This window comes from Lagopus leucura, unplaced genomic scaffold (assembly GCF_019238085.1).
Source record: "Lagopus leucura isolate 7727_CA_CO unplaced genomic scaffold, USGS_WTPT01 Super-Scaffold_100159, whole genome shotgun sequence".
NCBI classification, from domain to species: Eukaryota; Metazoa; Chordata; class Aves; order Galliformes; family Phasianidae; genus Lagopus; species Lagopus leucura.
Genome location: NW_024962335.1, coordinates 16,127,996 through 16,145,948, shown reverse-complemented (window position 1 = coordinate 16,145,948; position 17,953 = coordinate 16,127,996). Strand labels below are relative to the sequence as shown.

Sequence of the window (17,953 nt, the reverse complement as noted above, 5' to 3'; positions counted from 1 at the left end):
TAGGAGAAAGTTTTTCACACAGAGGGTGGTGACGCACTGGAATAGGTTGCCCATGGAGGCTGTGGATGCCCCATCCCTGGAGGCATTCAAGGCCAGGCTGGATGTGGCTCTGGGCAGTCTGGTCTGGTGGCTGGTGACCCTGCACATAGCAGGGGGGTTGAAACTCAATGATCACTGTGGTCCTTTTCAATCAAGGCCATTCTATGATTCTATGACTGAGCAAGAGTACATCACCAGAGTTTGAAAATATTTTACTGCTCTGTATGGATGGAAAGTTTTGAGTTAGAAAAAAAAAAAAAAAGAGAGAAATTATTTGAGGGAAGTAATTATAGAATCACAGAACGGCTCGGATTGGAAAGGATCCTAAAGGCCATGCATTTCCAACCTTCTGCTGCCACCATTGGATCTATCACCCACCAGATCAGGCTGCCCCCCCCAGAAAAGAATCCTTGTAGAGTTTGTAAACTCATTTTGCGTGTTTCTCTGTGCTTCTAGTATCAGCGGGTAACAGTGAATCTGTAGCTCTTCCCAATCCAGTGGGTCCCAATGGCAACCAGAAGCCTCTTCTGTCAGAAGAGAAACAGTGAAAGCAACCATCTGAGGAAGCAGCAATGGCTCTGCCGCCTCGCCCTGTGCCACCGCAGCGGATGAGGGGTGTCCCGGAGCTGCCAAAGGGTTATCGAGGATGGCCGGGAAGGTGCGGGGCTTTCAGCGGGAACTCGCCGGAGGAGCGGAGCAGGGCCAGCGGTTTCCGGGGCGATGGGTGGGGAGAGGAGGAGGAGGAGGAGGAGGTGGAGGAAAAGGGGAGGAGGAGGGGTCCCAGCGGCTTTATCTCCCACCCGGCTCCGCCCGCTGCTTGCAGCCTCCCGCCGCCGCTCCCCTCCGCGCGGCTCCGCACCGCGGGGCGGCCCAGGCGGCGCCCATGGGCTGCGGCAACTCTACGGCCAGCGGCGCGGGCGGGAGAGGTAGGGGCGGCGGCGGGGCGCGCCGGGGCTGCCCCGGGTAGGTTGGGGGGGCGGCGGGGCCGGGCTGGGGGTCGGCAGGGGTGTGAGAGCCGTCCCTGTAAGGCCGCTTCGGAAATGGGTTTGTGCCGTCTCTCTGTTGGCCGGAGAAGTTGGGGAGCGCCTTGAGGTTGGGGTTTCCTTAACCCCCCTTCCACTCCCCGCTTTGCGCGTTGCTGTTTTCAGAGCAGGGGAGGTGTGGGCAGATGGTGCGGTTGTGTCTTCCTTCCCCCTCTCCACCCAGCCCCTGCGAAAGGGGAAAATAGATGGAAATTAATAAATGGACCTTGACCTCCTCGTTATAAAGGCGAGCATTTATAAATCATTTTTCATCCTGACTGCACTCGGCAAACAGTGCCATCTATTTAAATCCCTGCGTGAGTCTCTCAGATACATTTATTAAATTCACAACGTCTTGAAAACGCCCAGCAAAACTGCGGTCAGAGCAGCAGCAGCTCGCGAGGGCTCAGCCCTGAGCCCACTGCCCATAGCCAGAGCTCAGTGCTGGCCTTAGCATGTGGCACTGTGCCTGGGTGGAAGGGCTTCAGGGTGTGTGGATGGATGGATGGATGGATGCACTGTGATGTGTGGCTGCCTTTCTCAGTCCTGTGCCTCGCGCCCATAAGGAGAGGCTTTAATACCATTATTGTTTACTTGATTTCTCTTAAATGATGTCTGAGGTTTATACACCAGAGACCTTCCTCATCTCTAAGGAATGCACTGTAGGATTTGCTTAAACATCAGATGAATTCTCTTTCACTTGTTGATTCCCCATCACCGTGCCTTGAAGTTGCTTTCTGCTGCTAGGATGGTGCTCACAGCCTGGATTTGTTTGCTGGGTGAAAGCATCGTGGCAGCCATCAGAGCAGCTCGGAGGGAAGTTTAAGTTTTGGTTGGTTGTTGTCTCCATGTGGTGGCCGTTGTGGTACCATTGGTGTGGCCACCACCCTGCAGAGCTCGCTGCAAGACACAAATGAGCGAGCGCTGAATGAACTGTGGCACTATGCAGTGCGTTACTTTGAACTCAGTGTATGTTTAAATAAATGCCCACTGTTGCTTTAACAGTAGCTATTTTTGACAGATTTTGGCCTGTTCATAAAAGATTCTCAATGATGTACAGCTCTTGGATAGCTAAAAGTGCCTGCACTGTTACTCACAAAATACTTTGGTTTGCATTTCTTTGCAGCATCTTGCACACTCTTTAGAAATAATCCACAGTTCTCCAGTGGCTTAGCACAGGTTAAAAACAACATCACCGTATAAAATCTGTGATCAATGTAATGTGATTATTGTTGCTGCACTGACAGACCTTTCCAAAACAGGTCTGGCTCTCCACAAGATGCAGCTCTCACTTTCACTGATATAAGTCAGGAATAACTGTGCAGTCAATGGCTCTGTAATCACCAACAGCTGGGAGCAGAAGTAAGGCATTAGCTGTCTGATAGCTAATTTGTTTTTGCAGTTTAGCACCCCTTACATACTGTGTCTGATAAAAATGATTTATGTGGAGAAGACACACTGTTGGCAATCGGGATTGCAGACCTTTTAAGAAAAGTGTAATTCTCAACATTTTAACAATAAGTACAATATGAATACAAATGACTTATGTGGCTTGCACTGCATGGCTACAACTTTAATGCTGAAGTTACGACTATTTTACAGCCAGTGATGTCAAAGCTAGAGGTACATATAATTAACCTGTGATACTCTTGGTCATACTTCTGCCACTAAGGATAATGTTGTAGCATACTTCACGGAGCTGAGTAGACTTGGGTTTCGTCAGTCCCCATTTTCTTGCTTGGGTAAAATTTCAATTGTAGCCCAGCTAGATTTTTTTTCCAAGCAGTCATATACATAATGATAGTACAGCTAATGACATTAGCTGTGTTGCATGGCTAGGATTACATCAGAGGAGGTCTCAGTCCTGTGGTCTGCAAGGTCTAAACTAATATTCATGATCTAGAATAACATTTCTGTCTGTGGTGCAGCACTCCAGAATGCCAGTAAAACTGACAGAGCTCAGATTTTCCTTCCAGGGCATCAGACAAAAGGATGTGAGGCTTAAAGGCTCCTCAGCTGAGAAATGGAGACTTCTGAGCAAATTGATATGTGCACATCCTTCTTAGAACCACCAGCTGTTTTAATGTTAACTGTGGATTATATTTATTTGGAAAAAAAAGAATCACATTAAGGTTTTTATTAACAATAACAAATAATTTTATTATCATTTTTTAAAATTTTTGTGATGTTTTGTTATTTCACTTTACATATCCTTCTTTCATGGTATTTCCTGATGCTTCAGGAAATCCAAACAGCTCTTCTGGGCTTTAAAATACATCATTTTACCCATTAATTCCCCCTTTTTTGGCATTAAGGCTTTTCCCTTCATACTAGCATTGCTTCACTCAGAATTTTTTAACTACCTACTCTTTTCTATATCAATTGTAGTAGGAATGACAACGCCTTGAATTATGGCATTCCGTAGAAGCTGGCAGTCTAGCCTTGATTTAAATAGGCAGACAAGCTGTTACTCTATGGGAAGCTTAAAATTAGCCAAATTAGGATGAAAGAGAATTTTCACACCAAGTTTAAACAGACTTATTAACATCAAGTTGGTGGAATACCAAGGAAACCATTCTGCTGTGAAAATAATTAATGTTTGATTGGACGTGATGTCTATGTACCAAAGTACCGCTTGAGGAGCTGAAGAAGTAATCAATTTCTGTTAAAAAAAAAAAAAGAAAAAAAAAAAAAAAAAAAAAAAAAAAGGTAGATCAGAATAGAATCTTAGCATCACAGAATGGCTTGGGTTGGAAGGGACTTTAAAGCCCATCCAGCTCCAATGCCCACGCCATGGGCAGGGTTGCTGCCTACCAGCTCAGCCTGCCCAGGGCCCTATCCAGCCTGGCTTCTGAGCATTTCCAGGGATGGGGCACCCACAACAAAGAATTCCTGTGATGTTAGGATTTGGTTCCATGTTGCTGTTTTTTGGCACAAATCAAAAGGGAGCGTATGACAGAGAACTTCAGATGTGTTGCATGCATGTATATGTGATTTTTAATATTTTATTGCATTTTTTTTTATCATTTGGAGTATTTGCAAGAAAATATTGTTTGAAAATGGAGGAATATACTCTTTGGCTACCAATTTCTCTCAACCACCTATTGTGTTTGCCCTGAAGTTACTGAAATCCTGCTTTTGTTTTGAAAGTTCAGACCCCCTCTCATTGAAAGGAGGATGCTTTGGGATTTGCTCATTTACAAATCTGCTAAGCGAGCAACACGGTGCCTCTCATGATTCCTCAGATCCCCAGTCACTCTGCATGGTGCAGGAAGGGTTCAGCTCTCTTTGCTGTTACTGCCTCTACAGTGAGCTTGCCTATTTGCTGCATGGCAAAACCACTGTGAGTTGATGAAGACAAGGTTTGTAGGGTCAAGTGCTGCCTTTCTTTAGGGCAAGCCGATGTAATTGAAAAAAACTGAAAAGCTTTCAGAAAAGCCTTTTTCAAGTCATATTTCTAAATCGTCATGGCTACAAGAGTACTAAGTCTTGCTGTTGTGGAAGAGCTATTTGTGAACAGTTGCTAAACAAGATACTTTGACTGAACTTATGGCAGGAGGAACTTGGGAAACGGGAGTAATGTGTTGCTTACAAAAAATATGGAAGAGTTAAAGAAACATATTGGTGAAGTAATAGGAGTGAGGGTGAGTGGACTGGACTTCAAAATAAACACAAGTCTTTGCAAAGTGCAACGTTATTGGGTCCATTGTGAAATAAAAACTGTGTATAAGGGCTGTTCAGGCTCCCCAGTGAAAAAACCTTATGAATTTTTACACAGAGAAAGTTATGAGTCGCCTAACTGAAGTGGTGTTCATCTTCAAGCACAGCACTGCCAGCAAGAAAATGTTTTGTGAACTGGAAGCACTAACAGGTTTCTATTCAGACACTTTAGTAGTACTCAAGTGAATTTGGACTACATTCTGTTTTCACTTCTGCTAGTGAAAATGAGAAATTACAGTACTGAAACTGTGATGGAATCCCATCAACGGGGGTGAGGGTAACATAATTCTTTGTGCTTATAAAAACGAAGGGAAGCAAGCCAGTAAAAATTACCTCTTAAGAAGTGAATTTGTTTTCATCATATTTAGTTCTCAGTGTTTCTGTGTGAGGAGCATTTCAAAAAGCTGCAGGGAATTCCAGCTGTGGCTCAGTCCCTAATGCCAAAGGGACCAGTTGCTGGGTATTGGGAGCACTCAGCATTGCTTTGCTCTCCAACACAGACATGAACCCCACGCTAAAGGGTCTGAGACAGCTTCTGTCCCAGAGTACTTGTATATTTGTACCCTAATGCCTGCCTGCCATGTGGACTTCCAGCCGTGAGCTGACCCCTCTTATGTCCAGAGCTGGCTCCCATGCTGCTGGTGGGAAGAGAGGTGATGCACAGTTATCTAAGTAATGCTCTGAAAAGGGGCATGGCATTGAGCATGGTTTTGGCTTTGAAGTGTGCTTGATGATTGTTTGGAACTTGTGTCTCTACATTCAGAAATGCTGCAGTGCTGTAGGCCGACAGTTCTTCCCACCCAGCTAAGGTCTCAGTCTACGTATCAAACAATTCTGGTATGTTTCCTGCAAGGAAGGTTTAATTTATTTAAATCCTAGAATCATTTGTGTTGCAAGAGACTGTCAAAGGCCATCTAGGCTGACTTCCTTGCAATGAACAGGGGCACCTACAGCTAGATCAGGTGCACAGAGCCCTTCCATCCTGACTGTGGATGTCTCCAGTGATGGGAATTCAGTGCTTCTCTGGGCAATCTGTTCCAGTGCTTCACCACTCTTATTAAAAACTTCTTCCTTATAACCAGTCCAGATTTTCCTTCTTTTAGTTTGAAACCATTTCCCCTTGTCCTACCAAGACCCAAAATGCTGAGAGCCTGGCTTGAACTCGACAAGAGCTCAGCAAAGGCTTCACAAAAGAGCGTGAGCCTTTTTGAAGAAATCAAGTTTGTTTGCAGTGAGCTTAGCTGATGTAAGAAAATAAGCAGGTTGTAGTTCTAGTGCAGAACAGACTCAGAACACAATAATTGTTTCTACTGAAAAAAATCCTGCTGCCTACAGCAATGTGATTAGACTTCCCAAAATATCTGCTGTCTGAGCTGTTGTGGACGCCTGGGCTCTGTCTCGATGTGCAGGCTGGTATCCTGGAGACGCACAGCTGGGCTGACTCGGAGCCAACTAGCCTGGGTAGTAGCAAAAGATATCTTCCCACATCAGCCAAGAGCGGGCTTGCATGTGGTGCTGCAGTGCCAGCCTTCCATCTGGACACAATTAATTTGGAGGGTTTCTGTGTTATACCATGTAGATGCACCTCCAGAGCCAAAAGTCTCAGATAGCTGCCTGGTAGAATGTTAAAAGCTAGTTAAAGCTTGTCTACTCATAGAGGTGCATCCTTCAGCTTAATTAAGAGTTTCTACTGATACATACAGGAGAACTGAGATTTTGCTGACTCTCAAAGAAATCTGTGTGGTCAATACAAGATGAGTCTGTAGTGTTACTAGGCAAAGGGGATACAGGAGTGAAATTATCCTCAAGAGTTAGCAGTAAGAAGGGATGTTTCCTTCTGTTCCAGCTATCCATTCAGGTAGGCAGTGCTGGAAAGCCATGCAAGCCTTGAAAGTTCTGTTCCTCTGGTTTTGAAGCCAAGGTGCAGAAGGCGCATTATCACATACTGGAGTAAGGTGAAAGGTGTTTGTTCATTACGGATATTTTTCAGCAGCAAACAAAGTTTTACAAGAAATGAAGTTGCAGAGCTGAAAAAAAAACAACCCTAGTATCTATTGGCTTGATAACTGTAGCTTCTGCAGAGTGAGCTCGGATGCCATCTTCCTGCTAAACACTGAAAGGAAGGGAAAAAAGAGAAGTGAAACGTTTTCTAGTGTCTACTCTAGCCATTGTAATTAGTAAGAGGAATATTTTGCTGATTACTCAGGTGAATGGCATACCAGTAATAGCAACATGGCATTAATGACTTGGGAGGAATGAGAAAGAGTTCATACTTGAGTGAATGCGCCTCTCCCAGCGAGAAGCTTCTGAGTCACCAAAAAATCGATCACTGAGATCAGGCAGCCCAATTGTGGCTTTTGTCTTTTTGCTTTTAGTTAAACATGAAGATGAATTAGGGAGTGGTTGATGTGTTTAGGTGACTGGAGCTTTGGGTGGATTGTGTCCCAGTGTTTATAGTGTTTCTGTCTAGTTGTTTTATGAAGCTGTGTTCGTCTGGCAGGAAGAATGGAGCAGTGTTTACAGATGCAGTGCTGAATCTGCAGCTGGATCAAATGGCACATGTTCAAAATAAGTAGGCATCTAGGAGTAACTGCTCAGTTAGCAGCAGTGACTTTGTAGCAGACAAAATCACCAAAAGCTATATGTATCTCTCTTTTACAGTATGCGTAAGGAAGTTGTTTAAGACAGAGAGGAAAATGCTTATTGTACTATCAGTTGGTTTAAGGATTATGCCATTATCTTGTAAACATACTTTCTTTTTTTTTTCCTTTTCATTCTAGGTGCCACAGGGACTACTAAAGATGCGTAAGTACTTGCTCTGCCCTTTCAAACATGTAACCTTGGACTTATTTTCAGTCCTGCTAGTCTTACACTGGATTTAGTCACACGTAATGATTCATCTGGTTCCTGGTGTATTATCAACACTGTCAGGTGTTTACTGTCATTGGTGACAACTTCCATCTCCTCAAAACCACCTCATGTTTACTATTCTATAGACTCATTCCCCTTCTGTTTCTCAGCCTCCATTGAGAAAGTTGTCTTCCTTAGCTGGTCGTACAACTTTAGACTATTTTTCCCCATCACGTGCCAGTACAGTTTTCTGAAAGGGGCATGTCATTGTATGAAGTGAAACATGAGCATCCGCTCAGCTCTGTGGGAGATTTTAATGAGATTTTTAACTTAGGCAAATGTTCCCACTTTGCCAGAGACCTGGTGACCCATCCAGACTTCCTTTTGAAAGCACTCACCTTCCTAACTAGCTGCAAGTGAGGCCTCATTTGTTAGGGAAAGTTATGGCCTTTGCCGTCTTTGAACTGAAGACAGCATCTATCATTCCTCTTTCTGTCTCTTATCCCTGCTGCTGAGGAGCAGGGGGCAGCCCTACCCATCCTGTTTTTCTCCAAACATGGAAGATCTGAACCTCTGTTACCCTGCTGCCTGTTGCCAGTTTCTGGTTTTCAGAAAAGCTGCAGCAGAGGATTAGCCCTTCTCAGGTTGTTTTTCATTTGCTGATGCAAAGCGTGCAGGGACAGATTTAATCAGACATAAATTTATTTTGCTATGAAAGGAAACACTAAAGAAGGTGTCCCAAGGTCTTGCCTTCTATTTCATAGAATGATTATTTGCCTCTGGAGTTTGAGACTGAGGAACTGGGGATGTATTTTCATATTGTGCAACAGGGTTTTACTTAGTTCATTTTAAATATCTACTGTAATTGAACAGAAGAATCCTGGTGTACAAATAAGGGCTGTCAAAAATACCCGGAGAGAAGATCTTGAGCACAGGCTTGTCCTTGCTATTAGAGAGCATGGCTTAGAATTAAAGACGGGTCTCACTTGGGAGATGAATGCTGTTGTGACAGGTACTCTTGAGATTTGTGCTACCTATGTGATCTGAATTTTCAGTCTCAGACAATAAGCAAATTGCTAAAGGCAGGCTTATGAGCAAGCCCTTTTGATATAGCCTGCAGCATTCATGCGCTCAACACTCCTAGGTATCCAAAAACACTGTTTTCAATTTATATTAGGGTCTTCTTGTGTTGTTCAAGCAATTTAGGTAATTTAAACAACTACGTACAACTGCCTCTGTTTCTTTGTTCTTGAATAGTTTTACATTTCAAAATCTGCAAGCACTGTTAAAATTAAGAATGTAGTAGACTTTTCTGTGTTTGAAGCTATGGGTACATGTAGAACTGTGTTGATACTTAGTGACAGATAATCTGTCAAGTTTCAAAAAAGTAGTAAGATAACTTAGAAAAAAACCAAATTTTTAGTGCTGTCTGCAAGAAAGAGAGTTAGTCCTGGAACCATTAGTCGTACAACTTTAGACTATTTAGTACAAATAAGTACAGTGGGGCCAGCAGAACAACGTGTGTGAGTAATAGTATAATTGAGTCTTCTAGTGAGGCCTTAGAAACACAGATCTGTTAAAGGGAGAGAAACAGCAGTATAACCAGAAAAGTCCTAGATCAATCATCCTAATATTTAGCAGCAGATTTTTACAACAGAAGTAGAACGCTGGAAAAAAGAAATTATTTCACTATGGTCAAGAAAAGCTTTTAGGTGTGTTCTCACTTCTATCACATTTTTGAGCACAGGTTTGGTTATTGTAATTGAGAAGATTTCTTGTTTCCTGAGGGCAACCCATTGGGACTCTAGCAGCTGGGTGGATCAGAGGAGGGCTGGATCCTGCTCGGAGCCTACCAGTGACCACAAGGAAGCTGCTTGGCCCTCTGGGCCTTAGATTGGGCATGTTTGACCTTGGGTTGCTCCACTACTAACATCAGGATGATAATGTAATTGTCCATGCTAAGTTCTCTTGAGATTGAGGTTAGAACAAAACAGGCGTGTTATCTGGGAATGTGATCTCCTCCTGTATACTCCCACTTACAAATAACTGGTGAACCTGTCAGCCAGCTTCGAGCAAATCACTTGCCATGCTTCTAAAGGAAGGACGTGGTGCTATCTGGGAAAGCTTGGAAGGGATAAAGTATACACTGCAAAACAGTGTGATGCCTGTTGAAAGTGTGCCTAGGTTCAGATGAAGATTAGTAACAGTAGGAAGGAAAGGATACGATAATTTTAGCCTGTTTCAAAATACTGGGGAGAAATCCATCAAATACAAATTAATAGTCCCTGTCCCTTGGTCTGAAGAAATACTGGGAAACTAAAGTGACACAATCTGTTACTTGTGCAAAGTTTAATGAGTCATTTCTGGTGGCACTGCTGAGCACTACTAGAAGGAGTCTGCGTAATACTGGAGGTCAACGTGGACGAAGCCATAAAACCTGAGATAAGAAAAATGTGGATGGGATGAATTAATGCGAATGCCTGTCATTTTGTATTTAAAACACTATGTGAAAAATGGCAGTTTGTATGTTGTCAAGTGGACTCAGGACTGATGGATGTGAAAACTGACAGCTGGATGACCAAGAATATTTTTCAGACTTAAGAGAGTGACAGGAATCCTCATGGGACAGACAAATCCTTACCAAAAGAAACATTTATTTTAGCTGAAAATAGATGCTGTTATGTGAATTTGCTGTTAAATCTGCCTACCAGTTGCAGGACTCCACCTACGTCACCTGCTGAAAAATGTGATCTCAGCCTCTTTGCAGCAGATATCAACAGTGTCTAAGGGAAGGTGCAGTGGCACAGCATCAGATCACTGCAAAGCACATCAGACTGTCTGGTCCAGCTGTTGAGTTACTGTCCATTCCTGGTGCAGAAAGGCATATCATAACTTGTTCTGCCTGGAGGACACCATAAATAGAGGCTCTTTGATGCAAAATGAGATATTTATAGGTTATTTTTTTATGCTAGATTCTTCTTTCATCCTTATCAAAAGGGGAAGCTAGAGACTTAACAGAAGAGGAGAGGGGAGAGTGAGCCTGGGAGGTGCAGCAATTAGTGTGCTGCTGAAGCCAAGGGAACTGCCTTTCATTCCTATTCCTATGTGGCTGAGTGTCACCATTGCAGCTCACTCCCTGAGGCCACCACTGCTCATGCAGCATGGGTGCATGAGCAGCAGTGGTTCCATCGGCCTTAGCTGGCTCCTAGAAATTTAAACATTTGAAATTAGTGTGCACCTTTCAGAATGGTGCCTTAAACTAGAGATTACAGTTTATGAAGGCAAGAGATGTGCGAAAATGCGTAATATGTAAATTGGAGCAGTGCTCATTCCCGTGCTTTGAAATGAGCCATTGGAAAGGTGGAAAATGGCTTCTTCTTCCAGTGTCAGTGTCCACATTTTTCTTTATTTTCCTCTGAACACTTCTCTGTTCTTCCTCTGTCTGCTCAGTGGTAGCAGTATGGCAGATTGAATCCAGCCATCACCCAGTCCAAGAACTGTTGTCTGTTCTGAGCATATTCGCTGGTGAGAATTTAAGAGAAAAGGCATTTTAAAATCAGACTTTGATTTGTAGCTATTAAGAGAGAAGTAGGAAAGTAAAATGTTTAAAAAAACCTAGCCTGCTTAATCATAGTCCTGGGTAATTTGTTTTGGTGAGAGAATGACAGTAATTGCTCAGTGATGCCCCATAACGGAACATTGCTAGAACAGAACAAAATAGCCCTGTTGCCTGGCAGAAGCTTTTTTAAACATTGACATTAATTTCCTGTTGGACAATATTGATTGTTATTCTTACAACTCCATTTTAGAGGCTTTGAGCCACTCTCGAACTTGTCAGTGCTTTAAAAGGATTCTTTTCTCTGCATAATGGTTAATCTGGATTATAGAAACTGTTTCCAGTTGTATGAGATAATCTGGTGACACATTTGGTTGGTTCAACAGAAATGATTGATTGTGATCTCCTGGCACCCAAAGTTCCTTTCTAAAAGCGTGGTCATTTTTTTAAAAACTAAAAATACACAGCTCACTCCTACCCATTGATAAACATATGCTTTCCTCTTTCTTCTGCTGGAGCTGGGCAGAGTGATAAAGCAACTTCATGCAGCTCTCAAGGAAAGGGGTCTTTGCTTTTTTTCTGGCTGTGTAAAGGAGAGCTGAGGCTGGGTGATGGCAGAGGATATGCTTCTTACCCATCTAGAGAGCATTGGCAAGAAGGCCAGAGAGCAAAGCTGCCCAGAGGGGTTATGTATTCTTCTTCTCTAGAGATATTTAACACCCATCTGGGTGCCTATGTGTACAACCTTCTGTAGGGAACCTACTTGAGCAGGGAGTTGGATTTGATGATCTCTTGAGGTCCCTTCCTACCTCTACAGTTCTGTGATTCTCAGAGGTGAGAGCACAGCACGGGTACTGTTACCCACAAGGAATCACATTGACAGTTTTATCTTTTTCTTTTTTTTTTTTTAAACCACATTTGCCTTCTTATCTTTATCCTCTGCTCTGGTTCAATTACACTGGGCACTATTTCAAGGAGGGGTAGTCAAACTTCAGTGACTCCTTATCCATTTTACCCAGACAATAAAAAAAAACTGATTGCCCATTTATAAGGGATTAATTTTGCAATTTGTTGATTGGGAAACAACTCTGACTTCAGTAGTAGCAGTACCTCACTTTATATAGGGGTTCCTGAACACATTGTGGCACAGCTACTGTGAAGGTTTCTTTCTTCATCCTTGTTCTTATGCCATGGATGTGCACTCTCATCTGGTCCTCTGTTGATGGAAGAACAGCCCATAATTGTTTCTGTTTTGTTCAGAGATTTTATGTTGTTGTGCATTATGTGGGGACTCAATCAGGAAATATATTTATTTACCAGCTTCAGCTCCCAAGCCTAGTTTCAGGCATCACTGGAAGGAATCAAGGCAAGTAAGCTACATCTGCTCTCAATCCTTTTCTTTCTTCCATACATTAGATTGGAAAATTGTCCTTTTTTTGCCTTTGTGAGTACTTTATAGCATTGTGGATGATCAGAAGGAAACTGGGATCAGTAGTAATACCGTTCTTCATTTGCCCCTGAATCTACCCTGATGGTCAGAGTATCTGAAAGAAACTATTTGCTAATGTGTTTTACGTCTTTTGGTGTTACAGAGCAGAAGAATCTGTATCAGATGATGACAAAAGGAGGTAGGTGCTGTACTTGCTTTATTTAGAATTGACTGCACTGAATTTTGCTGTTGGATGTGCATCATATTAATTCCCACTGACACCATCAGAGCAAAGCAAAAAAGAGTAGGAAATCTCGTGCAAAACACAAAATTGGTGATCGTCACCCCTGTTAATGTGTTGGGGAAAGGAGCTTTTCAGCAAGAGGAGCACATATCTCACAGTGGTAAGTAATCTGCTCCATAATGGGCAGGGGCCTCTGCCATCACAACAGCCCTGCCACAGATGGCATTAGCATCATTGGAAGATCTCTGTTGGGCTGGAAATTGAAGGAAGTACAACACTGTCATCAAACAAATCAGAAATCAACTCAGAGATGCAGGAGTTGGAGGAGAAGTGATTCATTTAGTACCTAATGGGTCAGAGAAGCTACTCTGTAATTAGCTCCAAGTATGGCAGAGATTCTTAAGGACCCCATTTCCACCTCCTTGCATCAGTTCCTGCTTTTTATACTGACTTCAGAGCTGGAAATACATTCTTTATCGTCATGAAAGGGAGAGGGTTGGAATACAAAAGTATCTAATACACTTATGCATCTTCTTACTTACAGTGTTCTCCAAGTATGGCCCTGAGAAGGGGGTGTAGATCCTATTTATTAATCAGGAGAGGTCAAAGTCTTGTTTAGTTGGCATGCATTGTTAGAAGGAGGTGCTTCTGTGGTCTCAGGGCTATGCTCTGATATCAGACTATCTATCTCTTGGGTCTCTAGAAGAACCTTTCCTGCAGCCTTGGGAAAGAAGGACTTCTGTGGTTGTGCATCCTCTCTGTCCATCCATGGTCTTTGTAACACTGCTGTGTGACATTTATGCTACTGGAAGAAGTGTTTCACTTAAGCTCTGATGTCTGTTACTTTTTTTCTTCATATCAGGAACTATGGGGGTGTGTACGTTGGTCTGCCATCGGATGCGGCTGCCATGGTTTCCAGTCAGACGAAAACTGCACCAAAAGGTATTGTAAGGTTGTGCATTGCATTTCTCCCACTTTCTTGGTTAAATTTTATCTAGTAAGATGTATTTATCCTTTAAAAATCAGTGATTACTTCAGACAGACTTAACAGCATTGGGCTCTCTTAAGGCAGTGGGGCTGTTTATAATCACCCAAGTGATTGCTCCCGTTTAAGTTATAACATTCCAACTTCTGCTGAAGAATCATAGAGCAGATGGTGCCAGGGTGGTACATTGTCTTCTGAACAGCTTCTCTGTGCTCTGAGTGCTGTGTGAATTCAAGGAAAACAAAATACTGTTAGGATTAAGAGGCGATGATATATGCACTTGCAGAGCCTTGGCACTATTTTTAGATTTGAAGATGTTTACTTGCACTGTGGTGAAATTCAGTAATAACGGTTAGTGAGTGCTTGCTTTCAGGTTTGCTTCTGTTCTTAAATGATACCTAGTGCAAACTGTGTCTTTTCCATGCTATATTTTTAAACAGCGGGAAATAAAACATTGTGTTTACAAATACTTAGTAGACAAGCCATAAATATATTTATAAGATCGTGTAATATTTTTCAGATTTAATACAACAAAATGCTGCTGTCACTTATGTACACCACAGAGCTAAGTCACTGACTGGAGCTTCCAAAATGTGCTGCAAAACAAAAAATGAAGAAAAATAACACTGTTTGTCATAATAATAGCAACTGTCTTTGGAACAGTAGTACCTCTGTTGCATGCTTTGTTTAAATGTGTTCTATATAAGTTATACGTTACAATGTTTTAACCTTCTTTACCTTTTGTTTTCTAATTAAGATTAGAAGGAAATAAACACATCAAGATCAAAACAGCTGGAGGTCAGTATGGCTTAATTATTGTTCTGTGTTTGGGATGTGTAGTTGGAAGGAAACCAGGTGGTGGTGCTCCGTGAGCTGCTGTCAGGAGTCTGGGGATCACCTGCTTGTGTTTCCAGCTGCACTGTGACTTCTAAGGGCTGAACCAGGGTCAAGTCTCAGTGGTGCAGACAAAAACGAAGCAGTGGGTAAAGCCACCTTCTTGATGAGAAGTGTGAAGCAAGGAAACTGCATCTTTTCCTGTTTGTGTATGAATAAAAATCGAATGTCTTTGTACTCCCCTTCAACCACACTGTGGATGGCCCTGCAGCAGTATGAGACCTGCTATGGGTACTGTGCACTCAGCAGCATGTAATCAGCATGATCCCTGCAGTCAAATATTTCTCTATTTTTGGGGCCACCTTGCAGATCAACGTGAGGCACCCAGTATGTGACACACTAGAGCTTTCCTCCTGTTAGGAGAGAATCTGTGGTGCTTTGTGCTCTGCTGGCCAGAATAGGACAGTGAAAAAAGGATCTGACTTAAGAGTTTCAACTAAATGACTAATTAAAAGAAGTCCTTTACAAATTCATGTCTGAAGAAAAACAAAACAAGCTTATCTTCCATTCAGAATGTGAACTGAACAAACATAGACAGATTTCAAAAGAGAACTGTGTTGCTCATCTGGGGTGGAGGGGGAATTATAAAGCCACCAACATTTCCTACAGAAAGGAGAACCCTTTTCTAATTTAGATGAAGAACCAGAAACGGTTCTGGCTGGTCTTGGTGCTGGATGCAGAGCCGGTAGAGCAGAACACAACTATACTGGTTGTTTTTAATCATGTGAATAGTTAAAGCTCCATGGGCTCTACCCTCACATGCAGAGAGAACTGAAGTTGGTCATCACACTAATTTCAGTAACCTGGCCAAGGTGTCTGAGCCAAGAACACAATCATGCTTGATCTGAGCAAGGTGGAGGCACCTTCTTGAGGTTGGGGCTTTCCATTTATGGTTGGTGACTGGAATCTGAGTTCTTTTGCTGTTCAAAATAGTTGAAAGTGCTCTTTGACTTCATTGGTGCAAAATCAAAGCTTGCCTTCATTCGGGCTATGGAAAAAAGTTTGAGCACCTTTAAAGCTTCAAAGTCTCCAGTGAGCTCCAAGAATTTATGTCCATGTGTGTCTAGAGGGCATAGTCCTCAAATCTCACAGCTTCTAACAGACACCTAGTTAACTGCTTTGTATGTAGTGTTGCTGTGTAGCTTTACCAGTTCAGCTAAATCTCTTTATCCCTAATTTTTTTATGTTTTTGGCAGTTTTCTGCAAAGACCAGTTACCAGTACTTTAGAGAGAGTTGTCTTTCTGCTGAAGATTTTAATATTTACATAGCCTTCCAGAGAGCAAGACAGATCAGAGCACCAAAAAAACCTAAGCTGTTGCAAGTTCCAACTACGGGTAAAGCTTAAAGTACAACGTTGAATCTGTTTGCTATGGTGATTGCATTATGGAAACCTCCTGCTGTTCTCCAGAGGAAAATGAAATTAATGAACTCATGGTGGATGTTTCTGCACAAGAGCTAACTTTGATGATCTGCAAGTTATTTCTCTGTGGCCATATTGCAGATTTCATCAGCTATCAGCTGTGCTTCATATATTTTCTCCAAAAATTTTTAATAGATTTTATATAGGAAATCATTATTACTGTCCACTTAATAGTTCCTATGGTAGATTCTTATAAATTAATTGTTAATTTACTTCAGAGTAATATATTTAACAGATTTGCATCTTTTTGGTAATATTGCAAATTTTACTATTTTTGCTGTGAAAACTTACTAGGATGAAATAGGCAAATGACCATTGGGCTGTTTATAATTACTACCATCACTTTTATACATTGAAACAAATACTAGCGTTTAATTTTCACCTTTTAAAAATACATTGCTCAAGGGAATTTGTTTAAATAAGGACAGTGTATCTCATCATAATATGTATGTCTGTTTTCATTTTCTTCAGCTTTATCTCTTTTATAAAGCTTTATGTGAAAAAAAAAACAAACATGAATGAACCAAACTATTATGTTATGTTTTCCATTCTATGTGATATTACAGTGACATTTCCTTGAGTGAGCGTGAAGTGATGGTATTGTCAGAGATAGCTGGACTAAAATCCAGCCTTGTGTCCTCCTGAAATGTAGTGAGCTTGATCACTATTTGAGTTTTGTGTCTCCAGCTTATCTCCTGTCATCTCAAATATGGCAAATAGTAACAGAATCCGTGGTGTTATTATTTCCACGTATTAATGTATGAAGTTATGGATGGGGGGGGGTTTAAAATTCATTGCGTTTATAACACCTGGAGGTTTTTCACAAAACATGAATCAGATGAGATGGCATGTTTCCATATGGCTGAACAAGTATTATAGTTATTAAAACTTTTTTGCATAATTTGTTAGTCAAACTTTTTAAAAAAGACACAATGTTACACCAAAAAAAAAAAAAAAAAAATCCCCACCACGTTCACGTATTACAGTAGATTAACAACCATCTTTTAAAATAAAAAGCAAAAGCAAAACAGAAACTTGGGCATCAAATGGAACATTGAGAACCCTGAAATCCTTGCCCATTTCACCAATACCTGTTAAGACAAATAAGCAATTACTGAGCATGATTTCTTGCAGCTTCAGCTTTAAAACAAGCAGAAGTTTGGTTAGTGTGAGTCTGTAAAGAGAAGTATATAAAAATACTTCTTGCTTGCCACCTTTTAAGTGTTTGTGGCAATATTTTCTTCTGTTCTCAAGAACTCTGCTGCTTTGCTTATCAGTGCTCTCAAACTTCCAGTTCCTAAAGACAAATATACAGTTCATACTTGATCCCTTCAACCTAGAACCAAGTTGAAATAACTTGAAGATTAAGAGTTGGTGTTAAAATATCTCATTTTGAATGATTGTCTGCAAATTACATCTGCAGACTCCTGTTCTTACAAGCCAAGCTGATGAGAACTCAAATAGTGTTGGGTAATGAATGTGCAGTTTTGCTTCCTGCCAGCTTACCGGAGCATAAGGATATAGTTTCCATATCACATGCTCCACAAACAATCCAAATGGTTTGAACAACACAAGTTTATTCAGCAGAGAACAGCAAGGCCCATGTCTGACCTAACCATGATTGCCTTTCCCAAAGGAAAGTAAACAACAAAGCAAACAAAAAAATCCCCCCAGAAACCAACAAGAAACCAGTCATCCTAGGATATATCATAGTTCAGTTAGAAAAGCCAGTGGAAGACACCAGTAATCTCTCCTTCCCTTGCTGGGAAGAATCACTGAAAAAATGGACCAGG

At 41.8% G+C, this 17,953-nt stretch overlaps 1 protein-coding gene across 2 annotated transcripts; it reads left to right on the top strand.

Annotated features, from left to right (window-relative positions):
• Positions 1-886: 886 nt before the first annotated feature.
• CUNH12orf75 (chromosome unknown C12orf75 homolog) lies at positions 887-16,888 on the top strand. Of its 2 annotated transcripts, XM_042890010.1 has the most exons (6): positions 887-965; positions 7,562-7,586; positions 12,780-12,815; positions 13,723-13,802; positions 14,608-14,643; positions 15,936-16,888. In XM_042890010.1, the coding sequence occupies exons 1-6, from the start codon at positions 923-925 to the stop codon at positions 15,965-15,967; spliced, it is 252 nt and encodes an 83-aa protein (XP_042745944.1). In that variant the 5' UTR covers positions 887-922; the 3' UTR covers positions 15,968-16,888. The 2 variants fall into 2 exon arrangements, with proteins under 2 accessions (XP_042745944.1, XP_042745942.1); XM_042890008.1 differs by lacking the exons at positions 14,608-14,643; positions 15,936-16,888 and adding an exon at positions 14,366-14,578.
• Positions 16,889-17,953: the final 1,065 nt, after the last annotated feature.